Source organism: Grammomys surdaster, unplaced genomic scaffold (assembly GCF_004785775.1).
Source record: "Grammomys surdaster isolate TR1022 unplaced genomic scaffold, NIH_TR_1.0 946, whole genome shotgun sequence".
Taxonomy (NCBI): domain Eukaryota; kingdom Metazoa; phylum Chordata; class Mammalia; order Rodentia; family Muridae; genus Grammomys; species Grammomys surdaster.
In genome coordinates, this window is record NW_021605365.1 from 475,092 (window position 1) to 502,064 (window position 26,973).

Consider the following 26,973-nt stretch of genomic DNA (forward strand, 5'->3'; position numbering starts at 1 on the left):
GGTGGGTGATGTGAGCCCCGGCACTGTGGCTCGGCTCAGTCCTGCGGTAAACAGCCTGCTGGTCACCCGGCAACCACATGCCTAGCAACCCAGAGTTCGTTCTGGGACAGTGAATCCTTTTTGCTGTGTGCTCCCTAGACCTTCTCTGTCTCGCAGCCCGGAAAAGAGGCTGCCCCATCCTCACAAGGTTACTGTGTGGCTCCCCTAAGTGTCCCTGGCATCCAGCTTAGATGTTCATGTCTTCCGTGCTCAGATATGGTCCAGAGATGAAAAAGCTGGCTCGATCCTAAAGAGGCTCTCGGTGATCTCTTTTGGATCACTAGGGCTCCCTCCACCCACGGAGCTCCAGGAAGCGGCTGTGGTGGACCTCCCTTCATGTGTGGCGTTCCGCCCATGTCATTTCAATGTTCGCGAATGTTCTCATTAGTCTCTCCTTTCTCCCCGTGAACTTCCTTTTTCCCACGTTCCTCAAATGAGGGGTGGGGGTGGGGGTGGGGAGCTGTGTTGGATGACTCTTGCCTGTAATCCCATCTTCAGAGACTGGGGCAGGGGGATTGCTAGTTTGAGGATAGCCTGGATGACTTGGTGAGACACTTTCTGGGGCAAAGGAGGGACAGAAGGAGGAGAAGGGAGTTATGTCTGTTACAGTTCGAGTCTAGAATATCCCTCACACGGTCATATTATGAGCCTTGATCCCTGGTGGGTATTACCTTTAAGACAAAGAATCTTATAGGAGATAGCCCTGGCTGGTGCCAGCAGGTTACTAGGGGCCACCCTTGGAAAGTTATGTCTTGGTTCTGGCTTTGCTGTTTCCTGATCATTGAGATATGGACGGAGCTATTTTTCCATGCTTCCCCAGGAGGATGGATTGAAATCTTTATCTTACATAAAGATTGGCTCCCATGAGTTGTTTAGTGCGCTATTTTGTCAGGGTGGCGTAGAAGTAACTAGGACAGTGTGTGGTTTACATTTGCCTCAGGTACTGCAGTTCATTCTGCCCAGAGATCTGTAATGTAGACTTTCCCTTCAGTCATCAAAGCCCCGAAGTCCACTTGAGGTTTGCTTTACATAAACTGTCTCCCTCCACAAAGCTTTTCCACTCCTAGGCAAATCTGGGTCCTGTCGAGCAGCCAGTCGATATTAACCATCATGTGGCAGATCTCTCTTCAGCTATCCTGCAGGGAGGCACACCACCCGCACAGCTGGACCTTGTAAATGGCAGCCGATGAAGACCACAGTCGATAATGAACTCACAGAATGCCGCTGCAATCAGAACTCTCCAGGGATGTCCTCTAACAGATGCCAGCGATTCTGGGCTGTGGGGAGCACATGCTTGCAACAGGCGTGCGCGCGCGCGCGCACACACACACACACACACACATATACACACACACAGACACACAGTCAGAATGACTGAAGCTTAGCGGGCCCAGAAGCCACAGGTGTGGTAGTGGTTACAAATCAATGAAGAAAATATGCAGTCATATCTACCATTTCCCAAGTCGCCTGGGGGCACATTTGCTTTACTAAGAAAAATATTAGGCAATGTTGTTTTTAAAGGGTGACCATGGCTCTAATGTGACGGACTCCAGGAGGACCCCACTCTACAAGGTGAAGCGCTCCCTTCCTCTCCATTCATAGCCTCCCAGTTGGCCCAGTTTGTGGACCCATTGGCCTCCTGTACTGCTCTGAACCACAAGCCCTCTGCCTTTTCTGCATGGACTCTGAACTGGTATCTGGTATGGCTTCGAGGAAGGGTCAGCTGGTAGAGTCGTGCTATGCTATTTGGAATCGCCATCATCTTTGAGATGGGGAAACTGAGGTTTGGCAAAGCTTTTAGGGCTGCTTTGTAGGATTCCCTTCAACATGTGCAGGGCTGTAAGAGGTGTAAATTCACCTTTAACAGCAGAGAACAACCAGGGGATCCTCAGGAAGGGGGTCTTCTAAGTACCACCGAGCCTTACAGATGAAGATGAATTTGTGTCATTTTAAAGGAACATTAACCTTAGTTTTAAATTTTTAAAGATATTTCTTGCATTCAATATATGCATTTTTGAAGAACTTTCTAACTCAAAATAGTTATAAATATATGTCAGAAAGGTGAGCAGAAACTGAGGAGAGAGAGGAGAAAGAAAGTAAGTACAGAGAAAAACTAAGGCTAAAAACACGGAACAATTAGGAGACGGGGAAGGCTCTTGAATGTCTGAGTTACTCCACTGAGGGATTCTGAGGGGTGACGCCATGGTGTGAAAGTTTAGAACCTTCTCTCTTTAAACTTTCAAACATAGTCATTATAGTTACCTACCTATCTGTCTGTCCTGTCTGTCTGTCTGCCTACCTACCTACCTATCATTTGTGTGGAGAAGGCACATGATGTTCTCTCCCTCTCTCTCTCTCTCTCTCTCTCTGTCTCTCTCTCTCTGTCTCTCTCTCTCTCTCTCTCTCTCTGTGTGTGTGTGTGTGTGTGTGTGTGTGTGTGTGTGTGTGTGTGTACTATAGCTCACAGAAGAGCAGTTTATCTTTCCCTACCACATGTGTCCCAGGGATCACACTCTAGTTATCAGGCTGAGCAGCAGGAGCCTGCTGAGCCGTCCTGTCAGCCCAAAGCCTGTCAGCTTTTAGGCCCTGAGCTTCCAAGCCCTGTTAGTATAGTTGGACATCTTGCCACGTCTTGAACAAGATGCCCTGTGAAGATCTCGGGTGAAAGGGGTCATCAGGGGGAGATCCGTGTGCAGAAACCCCAGGCCAGTGATACCTGGATCAGGAGCCACTCAAAGGAGGAGGGGGTTCCAAAGCCCTCCTGAGTGCAGATGCAGAGTCAACCCTGGGAATGAGCCCCTGATGAGCCAGGCCAGGAGGCAGGGGCAAGACAGGGGACACCCTTCCAAGAGTGAGCCACAAGAGCAAAAGTATGTAGTCCCGGGGTCAATGGACCCAGCCCCCAGTGCCCCTTTCCTACAAGCCCTTCCTGAAAGAGCAGATGGGCAGTCTTCTGTTGTTCCCTGGATATTCCTCTACAGGTAATCCCTCTGCAACCTCTAGAAGCTGATTAGAGCAGGAAGCAAGATGGCTCTCCTCCCACTGGAAACCACCCATCAACTGTGTCACCTCCTCCAGTTCTTTGTCCCTAGACTGGGATGGGTAGGTTAGTGTCCTGACTCTTACACACTTCCTAGCTAGCACAGAAGTCCCATAACCCCTCATTAGAGCATCTCTAGTCACAATCCCTCATTTCAGGACCAGCTGTCTGAAATTCAAAACTATGGTCCCAGGACAGAGCACCAGAACCTAGCATCTAGCATCCCAGGGGCACAAACAGTGCAGGGGTTCAGGGCCAGGCAGTCAGTGCACTGTTACTTCTAGTGCTTGGATTTAACAGGGGTTAGCCCTTGGGAACCTCCTCTAAGCTGCCTAATAGAAGCTGCTTTCCAGACTCTGGGGGGGGGATGTGTGTTTATCGAGGCTCTAGATGATTTCTCCCAACCCATGTGTGTGTGTGTGTGTGTGTGTGTGTGTGTCCAGACTCTAGGTGATTCTCACTGTCTCTGTCTCTCTGTCTTTGTCTCTGTCTGACTGTCTCTCTCTCTGTCTCTGTCTCTGTCTCTCTCTCTGTCTGTCTCTCTCTCTCTCTCTCTGTCTCTGTCTCTCTGTCCCTCTCTCTGTCTCTCTCTCTCTGTCTCTCTCTCTCTCTCTCTCTCTGTGTGTGTGTGTGTGTGTGTGTGTGTGTGTGTGTGTGTGTGTGTAGTGAGTAGGTATACAGATGTGTTTGTGTTTATGTGTGGAAACCTGAGGTCAACCTCAGTTGTCTTCTTTATTTATTTATGTATTTACTTATTCAACTTATTTATTTAAAGACAGATCTCTTTGCCGAACCTGGAGCTTATCGATTCAGATAGCTTGGCTGGCCATTAAACTCCAGGGATTCTCCTGTTTCCACTCTTCTGTCACCCCAGAGCTGGGTTAGAAGCCCTTGCCCCGGCACCTACCTTTGACATAGGCTCTGGAATCCGAACTCAGATCCTCATGTGTGGCAGACACTTTATCCACTGAGGCACCTCCCTTCCCCCTGGTTGAGACACAGCATGATTTATCCAGAGCAGTCAGGCCTGTCCTGTCCATGTTCTCCAACACGGGGGAGCCTTCTGCGCATCCACAGCCCTGTGATTAGCTAGACAGAACAGGAGATACCATGGATACTTCCCAAGAGACCAATGCCCCATCCACGCTCAGATCATGAAACTCCAGATCCCCGTGAGCAGTGCTCTGACCCCACTCCTCATCCTCATGCCCTCTGCAGTCTCTTGGCTCTGAGTGGCATAGCTTGCTCAGCCCTGCCAAGTGGCAGGGGCTTCCATTCAAAGAGCTGGGAGAAGACACCTGAAGCTGGACAGGGCTTTATCTAGGGGCTGGTGCTGCTGAATAATGAATTTATTGTGCATTCCTGGGCTACTAGCTGTGTGAACAACACACACACACATGCACACACACACACACACACACACACACACTACACACACACTGGGCTGACAACTCAGAGGGGCGGGGCTGCCAGGGCTGCACGGCTCTGATGAGCTGAAAGAGCAGCTTGCTTTGGTTGCCTTGGTCTCTGTGGGCAGCAGCAGGAGGAGGCAGAAGCAGCCAGAGAAGAGAGAGGCGTGTGAGCCACACTCCACCAGCAAGAGCTTCTTCCCGCTGCTCTGGCACTGCCCAGACTCTCCCCATCAGCATGGCCCTGATCGTCCACCTCAAGACTGTCTCAGAGCTTCGAGGCAGAGGTGACCGGATCGCCAAAGTCACTTTCCGAGGTAAGGAAGCCCGTGTCTCAGGAGAACACCAGTTCTGTAAGCTGGCTCAGCCCATATTCTGTGAGCCGATAGGGACGGGAGAGGACTGGGAGGAGGGATGGCAAACTTCTAGCAGGCACCGTGGCTACACGGCTTCTTAAGAGTGGCCACCTGCCCCTGGCCTGACCAGCCTTTAGGTTTCATATGATTCCCCCTGGCCCAACATGCCAGGGTCCTGGCAGAGTACGGATTCTTGGCTCAATGAGGGGTTCATCCCTGTGGTCACACAGACCCAGGACTAACAGCCCCAGCCCAGTACCTTCTTGGGACCCCTTTTCTACCACTACCCCCAGACTGTCTTCTGTCTGCTGAATAGAAGTCTATGCCTGAAAAGACGGGAGTGGCTGGTAGAAGCCATGGCAGCCAGTGGTACTCTGCCCTCCAGTGTGATGAGGATATTGTTGGCTTTTCTAGATCTTCGTTTCTAGACAGGGACATTATTCCGACTGCTCCTCCGTGGACTTCTCCTAGCCTCCTCCTTCGGCTCATGTATTATGACCTATTGTGTACCAAATTTGGGGGCCAGAAATGTGAAGATGAGTGTGAGACAGGCCCGATTCTAAAGAGCCACATCTGATGGGATAGGGGAAGCAGTGAGCAAACAGACACAAGTGCGTGATGCAGAGCAGAAGGGGACCTGATTACCCTAACCAGGACTGGGCGCTAGCAGTCAGAGAAGGCTTCCAGGAGGAAGCAATTCTCAACTGCTGGCTGAGGGATCAGCAGAGGGAGCAAGCAAAGGGAAGGACGGCATAAGAGGAATTGGGAACCGTGTGCCCCACAGCTGGGAGCAGAGCTGGAGAGAGAAGAGGCAGAGGCTACGCGAGCCGGAGCTTGGAGAGAGTGTAGCAGCTTGGCTTCAAAGAGCTGAGGAGCTGAAGCTGGGCTTCACCCAGGGTGTCTGGCATCCCCTGAGAAATACAAGATGGAGCTTAGCTCTGTGCCCACCCACCTCTGTAAAATTCAGCCTGCCTAGCCGCTTTGACCAGGGTAAATGTGCCCCTCTCCAGTGTGGCGTCATCTCCCCCACAGGGGTCACAGGGAAGGAACTATGGCCCAGGATGTCCCTACAGGTCTGCCAGGAGGGAGATATGAGAAGTGGCAAGTCACTAGACATTCCAGTAGGAGCCTCCAGGGACCCTGTGTCACCCACTGAGACCCTGGGCTCTCCACCTGCAGCCTGTTGTTCACAGAGCAAGTGGAGATTCCAGCTATGTCTACTGGCGAGAGCAAGGGTGGCAGAAGGGACCAGGGAGTGGGCTGGACCACCTACTGCATTGCCGGCCACCCCAGCGGCTGCTTTCTCTGTGGAAGCCTAGCTCTCCGTGAGCCACCTGCTGGCTTGTGCTGGCTGTAGAAGAACGAGTACATCCCTGTGCTCCCCACACAGCCCTGGGCCTGATTCTTAGCCTAGGATGCTCAGTGGTTACCGTTGTAACACCACAGACCGGGCTGAGCAGGACCTGTCTCCTTCCCAGAAAGAGAAACCAGGGTCCAGAGAGACGGTCAGTGAGTTAGTGAGGGATAGGGACAGTTGCCCAACTGTCATGTCTTCATCCTGGCTACCCAGTCCTGTACTTTCTTCTGTCTCTTCCAGGATGCACAAGTAGTGGGCATCCTGTCCATCAGAGACTTGTTTTTGTTTTTTATTTGTTTGTTTGTTTTTGTTTTCTCTTTGCAGGGGGCAGTGTTAGGAAGCTGAACCCATGGTCTCCCGCACACTAGATAAGCTCTTCACTGCTGAACCATACGTGTACCTCCCCTTTCTAGCCTTCAGTTCACTCTATAGCCCAGGCAGGCCTTGAGCTACACTCCCTCTGTCTCAGCCTCTCCGGTAGCTGATATTACAGGTCTGTCCACGAGGGCCAGCTTTTCACCTCTTCCTTTGAGCTGCCAGGCCAAACTCCCAGGAATCAGGCTATCTGCAACCCACACTCTCCTCATAGTCAGAGGTAGAGCTCCTGCAGCAAGAGGTGAGGAGTGGGCAGCTGGAACAAGAAAGACTTCAGTCAGATTTCCAAAAGGAACATGCTCAGACATTCACCAGATGCACAGCGGGTGGTAACTATGGGCACCCCCAAAGCACCAGCTAACACTGCCATTTCTGAGGGAACTGACCAGTAGCATGTGCTTTCCTGACATCTACAACCCATGTCAAACCACACTGTATGGGGGGGGATTAGGAAATAGAGCTTACTGCCCCCCTATCTCTTCAAAACTCAAAGAAAGCAGGCAACAGATGGGGTGAGGGGCCAGCATGGGACCTAGGGGTGAAGGGAAGGAAGGTCCCGCCCTGAAAAGTTGCAGGGAAACAAAGAGGCACGGGTTCCACCCTGCCTCGCCCTGCATGGCCACCCTGGGCCTCCCAGCAGCAGATGGGATCCAATAGCCCCGTTGCATGGAAGGGTCTCCAGCCTGCAGGAGCCCGCTCAGGCACAGGTTGGGTGCAGGATGCTTGTTGGCTTCCAGTTTCTCTGTTCAAGAAATCACCAGAGCCACAAAATGCAGGGCAGGAACTGTCCGTCCGCCTGTCCACCTGTCTGCCTGTCTGTCTGCTTTTCTGCCTTGTGCTCAGCCCCTGTGAACCCTGCTCCCGCCAGATCCCACTGGTAGCTTGTCATCTCTACACTCCTCCCCTGAGCCTTCTTGACAAAACACAAGGTTGAGAATCTTCCAGACGTCCACTTGTTCACCTGGACCTGCTGGTATGGAGGTCCTCTGTAGTAAGGCAGAGGTTTATCAGATGTGGGGGTTCATCTTTACACCCCATCCCCACACCCCAGCTTCCGCTCTACTACACTGAATGCTGATTCCCGAGATGCCAAGGGTTTCCTGCCTGAGACTGTGTACTTCTTTGTTGTAGAATGACCCCCATCCTCCGCCTTACAAATGTCCATCTTGTGCTTACTTCAAGGCCCACTCATGTGCCCACTCCTCCAGGAAGCCTTCCCTCTCCCTTCCATATCTGTACACTGTCTTGTAGCTCTGCCATAGTTCTACTGTGCACACAGTCTGTGAGCTATGCTACCTCCTGAGGACCCTCGAGGCAGAGAGCAGAACTCAGCTGAGCTGCTAAGCAGCCACCGTAAGAAATGACCTCCTTCTCTGAGGTCTCTAGGTTTTTTTGTTTATTTGTTAGTGTTGTGGGAAAGGATCTTATGTAGCCTAGGCTGGCCTTGAACTCTCTGTAGCTGAGGATGACAGGATTACAAACACACAGTACCATGTACCACACTTTTCACTGTTGAATGGGCTTTAAATCTTCCACTGTGGCCCTGTCACCCTTGGCTTAGCTCAACTGTAAACGTCGTCACCAGAACTATATGCTATAGGATATACCCAGATGAAAAGAACACTGGCTCACCTCCCTTCTATCAGACTCTAGCTCAAAGAAGCTTCAGGGTCCAGGAGGAAGGCTGACTTGATCCTTCAGCAAATGTTGGGGGTGGTCCAACCCAGTAACCATGTCACTCAGAGCCCCAGCAGTCAGGGAGTGCTCCCTGTAAGGGGAGGGAAGGTTGGCCTGGAAAAGCAGCTCCTAGCTGGGTCTTGAATGGCATCTCTGCATAAGTAGATACAGGAGACATGAGGATGGGCTGTCGGAGACAAAACTTCTCTAGATGAGGGAGCAGAGTGGACTCCCATCCAGAAGAACTGGATGGGAAGCCAGCCCTGTGGATAGAGGTAGGGGGATGGGCATGAGTGTGCCCTGAGGACAAGATTTACCCTTGACAGTTTGTTTGTTTTGTGAATATGATTTCTTTCTGGAACCGTCTTTGCCATCCCCAGCAAGGGAGTCAGACTATCCAAGGCCCTCATCCTCTATATTTCCCTGAATGCCTATGCCATCCTAGCACCTCTGCTGTTGGAGAATGGGGCAGGTGTTTCTCTTTCTGAAGGCAGAAGACAGAGGGGCTCCCCAGGAGCCGCAGCTGCAGCCCATGCAGATGTGGGCACAGTGCTGGGCTTTTGACATAGCTACAAGGGAAGCATTCCCAGCATCCTCCCATTCCTCTAGCACACCTGGGGGACACTTTCTTGCCTAAACCCCAGGGTGTCAAGAGCGCCTCCTTTTCTTCCTCCTCCTTCCACCCTCCTCCCCTTCCTCTTCTCTTCCTTCCTCTTCCTTTTCCTCTTCCTTCCCCCTCCCCTCCTCCTCTTCCTCTTTCTCCTCTTCTTCCTTCTCTTCTTCCTTTTCTTCCTCCTCCCTCCTCCCCTCCTCTCCTCTCTTTCCCTCCTCCTCTTCCTCTTCTTTTTCCTCCTCCTCCTCCCCCTACCCCCTTCCCCTGAGTAAGCCCAAGCAGATGCAGACTTGGTAGGGAGCAAATATTACACCCAGAACATCCCTAGTCCCTCCTGCTTTGCTAGAAGAAGATATTTTCATGCTATGAAAACGACTATAAAATCATCTTCTGCTACAAAGCCACTCAGCAAATGCTGCTGGAAATGTACAGAGGGAGAGCCGACCTGCAAATGATTCCCCAGAGCATGAAGGCTTGCTTATCATGTTCATCTCTACTGGCAACAAAAAAAACTACCTTCTCCTACCTACACCCACTCCTTGGTCAGACAAAAAATTATGATAAAAAGCTTCAAATATATACAAGAGGAGGGAGCATAAGCCCTTGCAGTTTTGACATCTTCAGTTCATGGCCTATTCTGTTCAAGAGCCCCTTCTAATTCCCTCATGCCAATTATCCTGAAAAAAAAAAAACAACCCATCTATTATTTTATCTAGAAATATTCAAGTCATAGATATTTTTTAAAAACATATATTTTACTGTTCCTTTAACATGAGCAATTTCCAAGCACTCAGTCCATGTCAATTTCCTTTGTCTCCTCGATGCTGTAAATTGTTTTCCAGCTCAGGGAAAGCTTCTTTTACTGTGTCTTGTGAATCAAGTAGTTAATCATCCATTCACCCAGTCTTTCATTCATCCACAAATAGTATTTGAGAACCATCCATGTGCCAAACACTGCTCTAGACCCTGGGAAGCCTGAGGGGAAGGCAAGGAGGCCCCCGAAGGGAAGGACAGCCCTGACACCATCACTGTGAACACACAGAGGGTTGCAGAGGAGGAGGCTCAGTTGCCAGGCACAGCATGACCAGGAAAGCATGCTGGAACCAGGAGATTGGCAGCCCTGACAAGACAGGGCAGAGGCAGGAGGCAGCACCAATCCTGCCACCCTGCAGCCAAAATGAGTGAGGTCTGGGAGGTATGTCAACAGAAGGAGGGCATATGCCGGCAGGGAGCTGTCCCCGAGTGCAAGTCAGAGAATCTGGTCAGGAACAAGCCTACAGAATAGCCTAGCTTAGGGCTGGGAAGTTGGCTCTATGGTTAAAGTGCTTGCCACACGCAAGAGTTCAGAGCTCCAGAACCCATGTTCATGGGATACAAGGTGGACACAGAGGCTTGCCTGCAGTTCCACCCTGGGACAGCAGAGGCAGGGATCCCCAGAGCAAGCTAGACAGGCAGAGTAGCCATAGGGGTGGGCTTGACTGAAAGATTATCTCAATGAATAAGGTGGGCAGGTGATACAGGATGATCCTGGCAGCCTTGGGCCTTCACAAGCAAGCACATGTGTGTTTGCACTCATGCAAAATATACGTGTATGTGCAAAAATAGAAAATGGGGAAAAAAAAGATTGGTGCGGTGTGGTGTGTGGAGGTGAACCAGGGTCTAGGAGCTGGCCATGTGGCACCGAGGCTGGAAAACAGTTAACCGTGGACTCAGTGGGTCTTGGTGGTACACTGAAGCCTTCAAACTCTGTTTGCTAAATGGATGTGGGAGAACATATGGTGTGGGGAGAGGCTAAGAGGCTAAGATCTGGTTCAGGAAAGAACATTCCATTTGGTTCCAGGCTGCAGAGAGGAAGCTGGAGCAGGGCACGGCTAGGGCTGTGGGATAGATAAACAAGGGAGGTCTGCTATTCAGAGGAGAGACAGCTCAGAGACAGAGTCATTGAGAGGGTAGGAAAAGACGCCTCTGGATAGAGGGCGGTTGTGACATAGGGATTTGGATTTTGAGAAGCAGGGATCAACAAGCTCAAATAAGACTAAGATCGTCCCTGTCCCTGTCCCTGTCCCTGTCCCTGTCCTTGCCTCTCCAATGACGCTGCCAGAATTCTTATGTGGAGTCCCAGGCAAAGGTGGGTAAATAATGAGAGGCAAAATGATACTTGGACAAATGTACTGCTCAGAGCAGTCAGTCCTCCTCTTGCCTCCTCACGGAGTGCTGCCAGACGTGGAGATATCAGGCCAAACTTCTGGAGCTATGAGCACCCATGCGGGCGTGGGCACCCCCAGGACTGGAGCTTTGACCACTTTCAGCAGCTGGTCAGTCAGCCACAGGGGTCACTGTGCAGCCTGAAGGTGGTGACGATCCCACCCGAGAGACCCTGATGCCATCCCAGCTCTGTAAGTGTTACAAGGTGTCCCTATACGCCACTCTTCAAGAAGGTAAACCACTCCCTACCACATAGAGAAAGATAGATGCCCTGGATTCCCCCTGTCTTAGGGTATCTATTACTGTAATTAAGAAGCACTATGACCAAAAAGCAAGTTGGGGAGGGAAGGGTTTATCTGGCTTACACTTTTATATTGCTGTTCATCACCAAAGGAAGTCAGGACAGGAACTCACATAGGGCAGGAACCTGGAGACAGGAGCTGATGCAGAGGCCATGGAAGGTGCCGATTACTGGCTTGCTTCCCCTGGCTTGCTTTCTTATAGAACCCAGGACCATTAGCCAAGGGGTGACACCACCCACAATTAAGAAAATGACTTACGGCCAGATTTTTGAGAGGCATTATCTCAATTAAGGTTTCCCTTCATTCAAATAACTCTAGCTTGTGTCAAGTTGACACAGACCAGCCAGCACGTCCTCTAAGGATGCTCCATTCTGATGCGCAGCCTTAGTTGAATGTTTGGTCACCCACCTCAGGGAGCAGCAAACATCACTATAGCAAGAAGGTACATCATCCCATACCACACAGGGAAAGGTGGCCACATTGCTACACAGGCATGCAGATCTCACATGGATCCATGTTTCACAGTTCTAGAAAAATCTCCTTAGACAGAATATTCTGTGATACTCTCACCCCATTAGTGGTTCCATCCTACTTATTATTATTTTTATTATTATTATTTTTGTGTGAATGGGTGTTTTGTTAGGGTGTAACTCTATGTACCATCTGAATACCTCATACCTGCTGAGGCCAGAAGAGGGTTTCAGATGCAGTAGAACTGAAGTTACAGCACAGAGGGTTGTGAGCTGCCATGTAGTTGCTGTGAGTTGAACCCAGGTCCTCTGGAAGAGCAGCTGGTGATCTTAACCACTGAGCCGTCTCTCCAGCCTCTGCAATTTTTTTAAAGCGAAAGTTTAGGATAAAATCAGCATTGTGCTTGTAATGATGCTTTTACTCCATTCGAGAATGTGAACACAGTCATTCTCCTGCCGTGCCTTAAGTACCTGGCACAGAGAGCTCTCTGCACAGCTTGTGGCTTACTGTGGTCACAAGGACCTCCATCTGCCTCTGTATTGGGAGAAGCTATCTCCCAGCATCTGCTAGCCCTGGCCTGGCCTCCAAGGCATTTCTACCTTGTCTGCCTCCATGATCCTGTCTAAAAAGTGGGACCCAGTGACATCAACACATGGGAGAAGGTTAGAGCTGCATCAGAGAAATGCCGTTCAGTAAGTTCAAATATGGCTTAAGATCCTTGCCCTACCCCGCCTCTCAGATGAGCCCTGTCTGAGTTTGACTTTCTGGGTGTTAGCAGGGTGAGAAAGGGGAAATGGAAATGACCCTTGACTAACAGGAAATAAAGAATAGTGGCTGAGGGGCCTTCACTTAGCAGGGAGTTGGAGCCCCAGGAAGTCTCCGGTCTCCAGAGCCCAGATCTGTGAGCAGCTGGATTTTAGGACATGGTTTAAGGAGGTTGAGGACTATGCTTTTTTGGGGGGGGGGGCAACTTATTTTGAGTTGAATTTCTTTGTTGTACTGTGCCATCACCTGTCAAAAAGACAGAGAAGAGCACTGTGTATCAGCAAACTATGGGTTATTTCCAAAGGAAATTGCCAACAAGCAGACAAGAGAGTCGTTAGGGAGATGGGTGACCTGACACATCCCTCCTCCAACGTCACTCTAACAGGGTTTCTGAGGTATTACACTTCTAAACTGAAGAATGAACACTTGTCTTATCTATCTAAGTTATTGTCATTGTGACAGGCAGTATGCTGCAGGACTCAGGTGCCACTACATTTCAAAAGACTGACACCCAGGCCTGGGAGACGGCTCAACAAGTGTGGCAACCAGAGTTTGATCCATAGAACCCATGCAGAGGTTGAAGGAACAAACCAACTCCATAATGTAGTCTTCTGACCTCCACATGTGTGCGTGCCATGTGCAACCACATACGCATATCATACACATTGATAATTAAGAAAAAATAGTCTGACATCCCGTACACTCACAGGGAAGTCCAACCTTTTAAAAATGGGATATTGTCATCTACAAATGTGTGGTGTATTCATAGCCACTGTGGAGCACAGACGGCCCACGGGTCTCGGGTTGGGCACATTCTACACAGAAGGTCTTTGGCTATAATTAAATTCATGATAAAATCAATAGTGTTATGATATCTTTTAAAACTCAGAATATTTGAGAATGAAATAATCGTCTCCTTTCTAATCTGTGGACAAAGAGCACAAATGAGACATTAGGAACCATGGGTGACTGCGGCTGTAACACCGAGTGTGCCTGGTGCATGCCATGCAGCCCTGGGTTTGACCCTTGCCTCCTTCCCACAAGCTCTAATTTTGCAAACGTAGAGAGATGTGCTTGAAAATTGTGTGCTACACAAGCGTGAGGACTGAAGTTCAGATCCCCAGCACCCACACAAAAGCCAGGCAGCCATGGAGGCCACCTCTAATCTCAGTGCTCGGGAAGTGGAGATGGAATCCCTGGGAAAGCTGTCGAGCAGAGCAGCTGAATGGGATCAGAGAGCTCAGGTTCCAGGATAGGCCCTGAATCCTCACATCAAAGGGAGAGCAACTGAGGACGGATCAACCTCTGGCCTACACACACACACACCCTCACACATACACAGTCACACATACACACACACACACACATGGTCACACATACACACACACACACCCTCACACATACACAGTCACACATACTCACACACACACACACACGGTCACACATACACACACACACCCCCTCATACATACACAGTCACACATACACACACACACTCACACATACACACACATACACACTCACACACACATTTATATTCACATGTACACACACACATACATACATGCACACATACACTTAGATACACTCACATACACACATGTACACACACAGACACTCAAACACATACACTCATACATAAATACACTCACACATAACCACACATGCTTACACATACTCACATTCGTACACACACTTGTGTGTCCAATGGCTCTCATGAGCACAGGTATAAAAATCACTTAACAAAATATCAGCCAACAGATAAGTAATAAAGACAGTGTGCATCATGACACACAAGTTTTATCCCAGAAAAGCAAAGTTGTATTTAAAATTATAAAATCAAAACATTTTACGATGTAAACAGAATAAATGAGAAACACTGCATGGTTCTACCCACAGATACATAAAAATCACTAGACAAAATTCACTACCCACTTAGCAAAGTAGAAATGGAGAAATTTCTTAATCAGACAAGGGACTACCCCAAAACTATATCCAGTTAACATCACGCTTACTCCACAAATCCCGAACATTAAGATCACAGGTGAAACAAAGTAGTCTTCTGCTTGTCTATCCGTTACTAAGTGGCGTTCTAGTCAGTGCAACAAGACAGGAAAAACAAAACTTACACAGCTGGGGAAGGAAGAAAGGAAATTGCCTTTTTTCATGAAAGTCTTACTGGCTTGGGTGGAAAAGCCCAAGAAACCTTTGTGAAAACAATTTCAATGTGCAGAATTTAGCAACATTTTAGGACACGAGATGGAGACATACAAATATTTCTATAGAAGTAACCAGCTGAAGTGAAGAAATAAAAAAAAAAGTAATTGCATTTACAATTGCATAAAGTATAAAATATTTGGAAATCAGTTTTGTCAAGGACATTGGCATAAAAAATAAACAAAACACGGAGAGGAATGAAAGGACATAGAACACAGAGCAAACGTATTAGCCAGTGAGAGGAAAGTTCTTATGGTAAAGGCACCAGACCTCTAGTAACTACTCTCTACAATGAGCTCAGTCCCAACAAAAGCTACAGCAGGCTGTTTTGTAGACACCAGAAACTATTTTAAACTTGTGTGGGCATTCAGATGATCTAGGATAGCCCAAACAACTCTGAAAACAGAGACGGCTGGGAGTCTCACTATTTGATTAAAAGTCTATAACATCACAGGAACTAAGTCAGTGTAGTGTTAGCCCAAGACTAGATAACAGTCGATGGGGTAGAATACAGTATCCAGAGGTGGGTCTCATGAGTATGCAAATGATTCGAAGTAAGGTAATAGCTTTTTCAAAGAGCTAGAGACCTATATGGGAAAAATAAATTTCATGTTTCTACATCATCCACTCACAACTATGAATCTAAGACGGAGCGCTAAAGCTAAACATTAAAGGGGGCTACAGAGCCGGGCAGAGCGGTGCACACCTTTATCCCAACACTCGGGAGGCAGAGGCAGCTGAATCTTTGTGAGTTTGAGGTCAGCCTGATCTAAGGCTACATGGAGCGTTCCTTGTAAAAATCAGGGCAGGGGAACTGGGGAGATGGCTCAGAAGTAGAATGTTTGCTGGGTAGACATGAGGAGTGGAGTTCAGATCCCCACACCTGTGTGACAAGGCTGGATGTGGTCTCACAGGTACCTGCAAGGCAGGCCAAGACAGAGAGGAGCAGAGACAGGAAGACTGGTGGAGTGTGCTGGCTGTCAATCTAGTACAAACAAATTTAAAATAAACAAAAACAAAACCATGAACTCTAGGTTCATTGAGAGACCCTGCTTCAAAGAAGTAACATGGGAGGTGCTATGGGAGCACAGGGCGCTCTTCTCTGGCCTCTGCATATGCACACAGGCATGCAACAATGCACAAATGCATGTGCATACACCACACACATACAAATTAAAATAAAATTTAAAATAAAGCTAAACAACAAAAAGACTATAAGCTTCTAGAAGAAATTTTAAAATGCATTTGTTATATTCTTGGATTGCACAAAATTTTCCTAAAGAAAATGAAAAAGCTACACATTGTAAAATGCAAACCCAATAAATTAGATTTTCTAGTAATTACAAACTCCTATTCATCACAAAATGCCGTTAAGAATACAAGAAGTCAAGGCACATACTGGATGAAAAAATACACACCAATGCAAATCAATAAAAAGTCAAACGGGCAAACTTTTTAAAGTGTGCCAAAGACTTGAACAGATTCTCATAGAATAAGCCCCAAACCCAAAAATGGTAATAAGCATCACTAAAGAAAGTTACAGAAGCTGCTTGTCTCACAGGCACTACAAATAACCAGAAAAGTAAAAGTTTCACATTGACCAAATGGTTATGGAATGTGACATAGCTGGATTATTTTTACTATATTACTGATAAGTTTGTCAAACACAGCCATCACTTTGGAAAACTCCTTAGCAGTTTCTGACTAACTTATACAGGTAGCTATCCATTGCACCTACAATTCTGCTCCTAGGCCTTCCCCAAGAAAGGTGAAATTCCATGTCTACAAGAAGGTTGTTTTGTTGTTGTTTTATTCACAACAGATTCACTGATATCAGCTGTCCCAGTTTGCTCTCTATTGCTGTGATGAGACGCAGAACAAAGACAGCATGTGAGAGAACGGGCTTGCTTGGCTTACAGTCCATCACTGAGAGAAGCCAAGGCAGGAATGCAGCTCACTGGCTTGCCCTTCGTGGCTTGCCCAGTCTGCTTTCTTATACACCTTCCCTGAGGTGGCACCATCCACAGTGGGCAGGACTCCCCCGTAACAATTGTTCACCAAGAAAAGGCTGCCCATGGGCATTCCCACAGGCCAAGCTGATGGAGGTAATTCTTCAACTGTGGTTCTCTTTTCCCAGGAAACTCTAGTTTGACAACTTACGTTGACAAAACAAACAGAACACAGAAGCGATCCATCTATCAGCAGAACAGCCCAGCACACTGAGGTTTATCGATACAACAGAATATTACCCAACAGTGAAAATAGATTGTCCCACTCTATGGATGAGATCTATACGTGAGGATTGAGAAGAATAAAGGGAAAATGCATCAATATTGAACATGTCCTTGCCTCCGGTCAGAATTTCCTACGTAATACACCCTACTTACATTTATAAGCATTTACATTATATATGTTATATGTGGTCTAGCAAAGGGAAGAACATGGAAAGATGTGTGTGGATTAAATGCAAATGTTTCAAGTCCCTGTGTACAAGGGACTCCAGCACCCATAGATTTTAATATCTATAGGGAACTGGTTCCTGGAACCCTCAGACACGGAGAACAGCTATACTGATGTATGCATCAATATGAATGAGCCAGAAAAACATTGACTAAGAGAAGCCAGACACGCAGAAAGCACATCTAGGGGCTTGAGGAAGAGCTCAGTTGGTAAAGTGTTTGCCCGGTAAGCACAAGGACTTGGGTTTAATGCCTAAAACCCACCAGGCACAGTGGCAGGTACTTACAATTCCAGTGCTGAGGAGGCTCGTAGGTCAGCCACTGGAGCTCACTTCTCATGTCCCAGGCTGATGAGAGATCCTGTCTCAAAGGACACAGTGAACAACGCTGGAGGAACAACTGCGAAGGCTGTCTCTCCTGACTACGTGTACACAGGCACACACATGAACACGCACACAGGCACACACACACATACACAAAGCACCTTCTATAGGAGACCATATAAATGATGCTTAAGGTGGGGAAAACACCAGGGTAGGAGAGACGGCTCTGTGGTTAAAAGCACTTGTTGCTCTTGCAGAGGTCTAGGGTTTGTTCCCAGTACCCACATGGTGGCTCACACCTATCTATAACTCCAATTCCAGGGGATGTGATGTCATTCTCTGACCTCCAGGGGCATCGAGCATGCAGACCATACTCTTACATGCAAACTAAATGTAAATTTTTAAAAATTAAGATGGGATAAAAACAACCTTTGATGATAGAAATTGGAGCAGTGGTTAAAGCTGACAGCGCCAGGCAGAAAGTAGCTGGGAAGGGGGCTGGGGAGCTTTTGAAGAACTGAAAATGTTCTATATCTTGACTGTGTGGTAATTAAAACACGTATGAGCATTTATTAAGACTCATTAAAATATACCCTTAAGATCTGTGGATGTAAATTTTACCTAGTTAAAAAAAATCATAATCATACTTAAAATATCTAAAACTTGAATAATATTACAGGTGAGTGAAAAATTGTTTCTAATTATATGCTGCTAAAATTACACCATAAATGTGGTTCATAGTAGGGGAGACAACTTTTATATTCAGTACATGACTTAAAGGCCTAAAGCAATGCTAGGACTCTTCTGTAGAACAGTGGCAGTTTTGCGCCTAGCAATAAAAGATGCATAAATGTTGTTCTAAACACCGCCCTCTCCCCGTTTCGTGAATGAGGAGACTAAGCCAAAGAGAAGTAACTGTGTGTGCAGGCATGTGGCTATCGAGTGGCAAAGCTGTTGTAAGAGCCACAGCATCTGTCTACACCACTCAGGACAGAAACAGATCAGCCTGTGAAGGTACTTCTGTCGCAAGCCTGGGGATATGAGTTCAGGTCCTAGAATCGTTTTTGAGATGGGAGGAGAGAAGCAACTCCACAAAGACATCTTCTGACCTCCACGCGTACTCATGGGCTGCACCCCCCACAATCATCATGCATTCTTACGCAGTAATAATAAATGGAACCTTTTAAATATCTGCACAATGGCCCTGTGCTCATGGAGACTTGGTTTTATGCTTAGACGTGCTTCAGAGAAACCTCTTGCTGACTGCCTCAGGGTTCTAAGACGTTAGACTGGTTCCGCATGGTTATTCCCAGGTTACAGACGATGGTGGCGGAAGTGTTCCTCCACGGCCTGAGACCTTGTGGATGGGACCCCTGCTCCAGGGCTCTAGCCAGGCCCACCCACCCCTGCCAAAGTCTTGTCCTCGCCATTGTGTTCACGGCTGTCATGTCCTGCTTCCTGCAGCTTGTGAAGGCAGCTAGCCCTCCAAGGATGCAGGCTGACACGGCCCGGGGAGACGGAGGATGCAGCACACTGCTCCGAGAGCTGCTGTGGAGTAACAGGAAGCACACAGCATCGGGGAGGGGAGGGGCTTGGAGAACTCCAATGGGCCCAGTTCAGGAGATGCACAGTGAAGCGGTGTTGATTTTAAATAATGCAAGAAAAGAATTAGGAAGGGACTGGGTGGGAGAGAGTGTTCTGTTCAGTCTCTTGGGTCATATGGAGTAACAGTAACCTGAGGGCGACCTCCTAGCAAGACCAGGTTGAGGGTGGAATTTGTCTTGAGACTATCTTGCACTGTAGATGGTGACCAACCCATCCTGGACTCTCAGCAACAGACTTCCTCCTCCTCCTCCTCCTCCTCCCCTTCTCTTCCTCTTCTTCCTCCTCCTCCTCCTCTTCCTCCTCTTCTTCCTCTTCCTCCTCCTCCTCCTTCTCCTCCTCTTCCTCCTCCTCTTCCTCTTCCTCTTCTCCTCCTCCTCTTCCTCCTCCTCCTCCTCCTCCTCTTCCTCTTCCTCCTCCTCCTTTTCCTCCTCCTCCTCCTCCTTTTTCTTTGTTTTTCTTAATGCAAGGTCTTATGTAGCCCGGCTAGCCTTGAACTCTCTGTGTAACTGTGCCAGTTAGTTCTTGTTAACTTGACACAAACTAGAGTCACTTGGAAAGGGAAAGCCTCAGTTGAGCAACTGCCTCCACTAGATTGGCCTGTGGACACGTCTGCAGGTGTTCTCTTGACTGATGATTGACGTGGGAGGGTCCAGCCCACTGTGGATGCTGCCACTGTGGGCAGGTAGTCCTGGGATGTATTAGAAAGCAAGATCTGAAAGTCATGCAGAGCAAACCAGTAAGCAGTGCTCCTCCACGGCCTCTGCTTCAGTTCCTGCCTCCTCCAGATTCTTGCCTCTGTGACGGACTACAGTCTGTATACCAAACAAGGTCCTTCCTCCACACGCTTCTTTTGTCCAGTGTTTTATTCACAGCAAGGAAGAATCAAACTAACACAGTAGCTCAAGGGTGACTTTGAACCCCTACTTCTCTGGACCCTACTTAATTCTTCCTTCAATGGCTACGTCCTCAGGACTGTATTTCTCACGTCACCCCCGGGACTCCCAGTTCCCTCAGAACCCCTTCCTTAGCTCTACATTCTTTGATAAATTTATATACAGTCTTTCCTGGAATTCCCGGCTCACTGGCCAAGCCCTCGGAGATCTAGAACCTGTTATTCTTCTGTTATTTGTATTCATGCCCGGGTAACTGCTGCCCTGACCTGCTAGACAGACTTCGTCTCCCCTACTTCTCTGCTCACACTTTCATACCAGCAGCCTAATTCTACCTTACATAAAAGCTTCTCCGAGGCTGACGTGTCTCTCCCTGTGGCTTGTAATAAGCTCCTAAAGATTCTAATTATCTCAGCTCAACTTCACTCGGTGAGGGCTGAATGGCAGGGCTGACACAGGCCGGGGAGGGGAAGACCTCTTGTCACCTGTGAGAAAGAAGGAGCAGCCCTCCGTGCCTATCTTGTCTCAAAGGTCTGTCTCTAGCAGGGCCAACTGGAACAGAGAACTCACTCTGTGCGGGTGGCATATTCTGTGCAGTGAAATCACATCCTATGAGAAGCTAGGACATCAGTCACCCTGCACATAATACAAGCACTTGGCTCATCTGCATACAGGACGGTAGCTTGGGGGTGGGTATTTTTAAATAGCAAATTAAATAAAGTTTTATTGTATTAAGACCCTGAACCCTCAAGTCGTGATGGGAATATCCGATGGTGAGGTCCTTAATGACATTCTGAGCTCAGCTCTATGCTGAGTGGCCGGGGAGGGGATCGTTTCAAACCAAATAGCTCAGCCATCGGAGGAAGCGAGGGTGCTGTTCAATTTCCCATCTAACCTCCTTCTCACCTGACCCCTCTCCACTCAAGGAAAAGGCCATTTTCTTTCAAGATTTATTCTCTATCTTCTCTGTGGCAAGAACGGGATTGGGCATTAGGAATTTTTAGTGGTTTTGTCTGAGGCCTTTTAAAATGAAGCTGAAATGTCAGTCTCTAAGATGGCGGTGATGAAGTGGGTGGTAAGTGAGAATGAACTTGAGCTCGATGAGGTTCCCAGTCTCCTGTGATACCTTGGAGATCCCCTGGCTTCCCCCAGTGAAGACAGGACTGCTTGTTCATCCTCCCAAACATAGCTCTTCCAAAGTGTGTTTTGTTTTCTTGGTTCATCTCTCTCTGCACTGTTTCTGCATGATTTGTTTAAGCAAATATTTATTTATATTCCCATGAACGTATTACAGGTATATGGAGGGAGAGAGAGTTCAGCTCTCCTGCCGGAGACTATTCCTCACAGTTGCATCCCCAGAGCCCCAGACAATGAGGTTTTTAGTGCATCTCCAGGTGGAGCTGAGCTGTGATGCGTATACTCCACAGTGACTAATTTCACTGTGTTTCATGTCCCCTCCACAGGGCCACGAGAAACAACAGAGGAATGCTTTATATACATTCAAACCCAACAGCCCCTCTCAGACCTCATGGCCCTCCCATGGCTGAGTTCCCCAGCCCTTCGTTCCTGGAGACCCCAGAGCACAGCCATATCCAAGGCTCATTAAGACCTTATTGGATGAAATGGTCTTTGATTATTCAGAGCAGTGGATCCTTGGGGAAGCCCAATGCACACCAGTGCTCACCTGATTCTGGAGTTGTATTATGTGTGTGTGGCCTGAGGGAGAAATTAACACAGGCACAAAGCTCAGGTGTGATTGCTCAAGCTTCCCTCCCCTCCGTTGCCTGCCTTCAAAAGCTTGGTGGAGCTTCTTCTTTTCGAGTTTTTCCCCTTCTGTTTTGTCCCTGGATAGTGCTAAAGATTCTTTCCTGTCTCATCTATTTATCTATTTTTTGTGTACACAACTTCTCTGAGTTTCAGCATGTCCTCTTTATCTCAGATGTAACCAGGCAACCATTTCTACATGTCCCTGCCCCCACACATCACATATACACAGAAACACACATCACAATACACACCCACTTAGTACATGTCTTTCACACACACACGCACACACATAGACAGAGCGAGAGCGAGAGCAAGAGAGAGAGAGAGAGAGAGAGAGAGAGAGAGAGGAAGAGAGAGGGGGGGGGTTATGTGAACCTGGCTTCCTGGTCAGGGGCCAGCACTCCCTCCTGTGTCATAAAAGCTATTCAGCTCCTGGAAATTTCTTATTAAACAGAATGTAATGGCTGAGCCATTCTGTTCTTAGCATGGTGGCTCACACCTAGAGGACAGATAAGCATTCAAAGCCAGGCTATAGTGCCACACTGTTCAAAACCAACAGGATGAGGGCACGGAGGCCAGAAAATCGGAGTTCATTCCTAAAGGGAACAAGCCCGGCCAAGCCTCTTTGCTCACCTCCCTCATCTGTGTCATGGCGAGAGCCGGGGCTCATCCCACCTTTCCCTGGCCTGATACTTGTCAAGAAGGGTTTTCAAATCTTCTGGGAGAGGAGGGCACAGAATGTTCCCCTAATACCAAGTCACTTGGCCACCCAGCCATGGCCACCCTTGACAGCCCATGCTAACTCCAAGACAGAATTATGTTCAAGTTAGGAAAAGGCTTCCATGAGATAGACCACTGGTTGAAGTTGGTGAGGATTTAAATGTATTTCCCTTTTGATTACAAAAGTAAAGTATAATCTTTAAGAAAAAAAGTCATACATATAGCCAGGGATACAAATCAGAGACAGTGTTTGTCTGGTATACACAAGGGCCTTGTTTGATTGTTAGACACACACACACACACACACACAGCCAGACTAGATGGCGCAAGCCTGACATCCCAGTATTTAGAAGACTATGTCAAGTCTTGAGAGGTAAAGGTTAGCCTGAGCCACAGATGGAGTCTGTCTCCAAGAAACAACAAAACAAGCAAACAAGCAGAAAACTAAATTGAAAAATTCATATATATATATATATATATATATATATATATATATATATATATTACAGTGAAAGCCTGAAGCATGTATATGTTTTGCAGCATCTACCCCTTACCCCACAGAGACGGTCGTTTAGCAATACGGTCTTTCCATACGGATGTATAAAATACGTGTATACATACTGTGGAGTTGGTTTTGCTTAAGAAGCAGTGTCCTATCATAATGCTATGGTTTTTGAATAGTAAGTTAATTGTAAGTAATAATTTTAACGTCTTCTGCTTGGTTTCTCCCTGATAGAATTACAACCCTTTTCATGGGATCCCATCCCATTCCAGAACAGAATGCACCGCCCTTCGTTTGTATCATTCTTATACCTCATATGCACTCTATCTTGGACATGTTTTATATGATACTGGCTGAGGTCTGCTCCAAGCCCGTGGCTTTCGCTTTACAGTCCCCTGAGGGTGGGATCCTGTGGCCATTGTCCATCCTCTTACCTCCAGTCCCCATGGTTCTGCACATCAAGAATTCCAGTGACGGTTTCTCAGTGTGGTTTGGACTAGTAGTGCCTTCAGTCATTGCCAGCCCATGTCTGTCCGCCTGCCCCTGCTCTCTCTTAATTTGATTCTTCCAGCAGCTTGGCCCAACCTGCATAGATCTGAGAAGAAGGTGATTTCAGCCTTAACACTCAACAATCTCCATCCAAGGAGGCAGCGTGGGGCAGGGAGGGTGGTCTGAGACACCCACGTCCATTTCAAGTCATCTATTACATGAGCCGGCAGGAGGGTGGGGTCCATGTGCAGGGCACAAGCAAGAAGCTACCTGAGCCTGTTTTCTCTGCAAGAGGGCGGGGGCACGGAAATGGGAAGGGAGACCGAGCAGGAGAAGGAAAGACCATGGCCATGGGTCCAGCAGAGAACTACAACCTAGGACTTGTGGTTGTGTTACCAGTTGACAGAAGATTCTGATCAATTTAGACAGTAATCTTGAGGAGACAAAGCAACAGCTCCCCTAGTGTCTGCAGCTCCAACTGTTCTACCCCTCCTCCTACAACTATCAGCTGGTTTCGAGGGACTCTTCAGTTTGCAAGGCTTGCAACTCCTAGAAGCTCTCCATGGCTCACCATCATGCTTTGGTTCCGACTGCCAGCTACTCTCAGAGTTACCAGCCCTGGTTCCTGGCCACCTTCAGTACCAGCCATCTTTGGTGTAACCAGCCAATGGTGCAATGAGCGGGCTCAATCTGCCGGTAGAAATCACCAACACACAAAGTAAAACAGACTGAGAGAGAAGCCATTAGGCCAAGTATGGTGGCTTGCAGTTTTAGTCAGGAGGCAGAGGCAGTCAGTGCTGTTTACACAAAAAGGAAGGGCTCACAGACGCATGCTCAGAATCCTGCTGGCTAACTGTAGACGTTTACAGAGTCACGCCAGTCTGCCCAGACATAATGGGTCTGCCTGTTCTGGCTGGGCTGTCCGGGGTAGAAGCTGGGCTGCTTGAGAACCCAAATGAGGGTATTAAAGGAGCAGGTTACCCGAGAGGCTGTGCCATGAGTCACTTGGGACCACACAAGACACCTTAGCAAATTCTCCCAGAGCAGTCCTCAGTCATCTCTTAGGCCCTAAGACTTAGGGGGAGTTGGGACCTGTTCTTGCCCCAGCAGATCCTGGGGTGGCTGTGGATATGGTCACAGAAGTGGGCTAGACTCCCCAAAGCCTGACCAGTATGCAGAGCCTCATTACCCTATGGACCAGGCTTCTGCTGAGGCAGCAGGGCTGTGGGCTGTAGGTAGAAGGAGACCAAGAGAGCCCTCAGGTAAGAGGCAAGGTGAGAATAGAGCCCAGCTCCACCCTTGTGCCCTGACTAGCCTAGGATTTCCTAGATTTTAGTGTCCCATTTATAAAATTGAGTTAATGACTTTTCACTGCTAGAAGCTCAGATAAGAGGGTATATGTGGGGACTCCACCCACTCCAGAAAGAGCTGCATAGCCATAGGGTCAAGTGCTGTTCTGACGCTCCCAAGATGAGAGTGTCCCCAGCTCGTTATCTAGACAAGTCTGACCCTAGGATCTCCTCTTCCACAGGGCAGTCCTTCTACTCGCGCGTCCTGGAGAACTGTGAGGATGTGGCGGACTTCGATGAGGTAGGATGTCTGAGTCCCTGTCCTCACGCCTCTCCAGCAAGCACCCCTCTCTGCCCCCGATGTGCTGGTCCTAACCCTGGGTGTCCCCTGTGCAGCATGCCTCATCTCTGAGTGGCTTCCTGGGCGGGGTGTGTGGAGGAGCTTCCGCTCAGCAGAATCCCACGACGTGCGTGACAGAGCTGAGAAACGGCTAGCACCGGGTCTGAGCCCCTCTGACCCTGTAGAGAAAATACTCACCAGATTTCTAAACCTCAGGGTGAGTCTCTCTAGGGGGTCAGCGGGGTTGCCATTAGGGTCTTTCCCCAGGGTCTCATGGTATTCTTGGAGTAACCAACCCACCAGAGCTTCATTGATGCCCGTCGATTCTCCCTTTGTAAGAGCATCAGGGTACCTCTCCTGCCTATGTTCTCAGGCACTTCCTGGGTGGGAACATCAAAGGACACACAGGCACAGTGGTCGCCCTGAGGTTTTGAACTATAGACCACTGAGCATACAAACTACTCACTTTTGTTTATGATGCGTCATCTCATTGGCCCCTGGAAGGCCCCGCCCCTGTCTTTCGGTATGACCGTATATACGTGTGTTTTCTCCCTGATTCTTTCCCCCCAACCAGACCTCTAATGTAGTCAACAAACGCCTCTTGGTGTTCTATACATTCTGGCAAGGTTTGGACTGCTGTAAGCATATGTATGTTTGTTTACTTAAATGACAATGTGTTAAACATTTTCTGTTCTATTTTCCACTATATACTCTTTCTAAGTTCCATCTGTGTTGCAAAGTGCTGCTTGGGACACAGCCAGCAGTGGGTGACCAACCATTCTGGTCTGCCCGAGATGGAGAAGAGTCTAGAAAAACAGACTTTCAGGACTAAAACAAGCAGGTCCTGAGCAAGCAAGGATGAGTTAGTTGGTCCTGTGCCCTTTACCAGGGCAGGTTCCTAGCTCATGCCACTAGAAATACAGAAAATGACCTCTGGGCCTCACCTGAACCTGTGTGAGTATCTCCTCAGGATGAGCACTATAATCGGGGATCTCTAATTCACAGGGTGACATACAGCTAAGGTGACCCAGTGCAGCCACGACCTGTGCTTCTGTCAGCAGAGAGTGACACTTCCTCCACCCATGTCCTCATCTACAGTTGGGGTTTCCCTCCCAGGCCCCTGGCTTTCACCAGTCCAACAGAGATGTCTTCTGATTGCTAGGGAATATGAGCATCTCTTGAGAATGTCTTTAGTCTCTTACTTTCCTCTTTTGTAAACTGTCACCTTCCTAGCCGTTTTACCAGTTTGCTTGTTTGGTTTTTCTTACTGATTTGCAGATCTTCTTAGTATATTCCGGGTAACTATCTCTGTTGATTTTAGATGCTAAAAACGCCTGCCTCAGATATAGCTCAGTTGGTACGGGCGCTTGCCTGGTATGCACAAAGCCCTGGAGTCCACCCCCGGCACTATAAAGTGAAGGCAGGAGGATCGAGAAGTTCAGATCATCCTTAACTACATATCAAGTTCAAGGCCAGCCTCAGCTACATAAGATCCTTAGTAGAATAAGAGAGAGAGAGAGAGAGAGAGAGAGAGAGAGAGAGAGAGAGAGAGAGAGAGAGAGACAGAGAGAGAGAGAGAGAGACAGAGAGAGAGAGAGAGAGGAGACTGTTTTCCAGTCTATCAACTATCTATGAACTAGGTCCAAGGTCCAACTGCTGCTTTGTGGATTTCTCCCTGGTGCTCTGTGAGCTGTGGGTGACGTTTTGTGAAACTGTGGTATTAGTTGCTATATTTCATAACGGCTCTCTCTGCTTGGCCCTTT

General features: G+C 48.2%; 1 protein-coding gene across 5 annotated transcripts in view; it reads left to right on the forward strand.

Annotated features, from left to right (window-relative positions):
- The first annotated feature begins 4,596 nt into the window (after positions 1 to 4,596).
- Positions 4,597 to 26,973, forward strand: part of Otof (otoferlin) — a 98,616-nt gene continuing 76,239 nt past the window's right edge. For 4 of the 5 annotated variants that reach the window (XM_028782945.1, XM_028782947.1, XM_028782948.1 and 1 more), the window contains exons 1-2: positions 4,597 to 4,805; positions 25,113 to 25,171. In XM_028782945.1, the coding sequence (XP_028638778.1) occupies positions 4,727 to 4,805; positions 25,113 to 25,171 (138 nt within the window). In that variant the 5' untranslated portion in view covers positions 4,597 to 4,726. The remainder of the gene's footprint in view (positions 4,806 to 25,112; positions 25,172 to 26,973) is intronic. The other variant, XM_028782946.1, reaches the window with a different exon arrangement.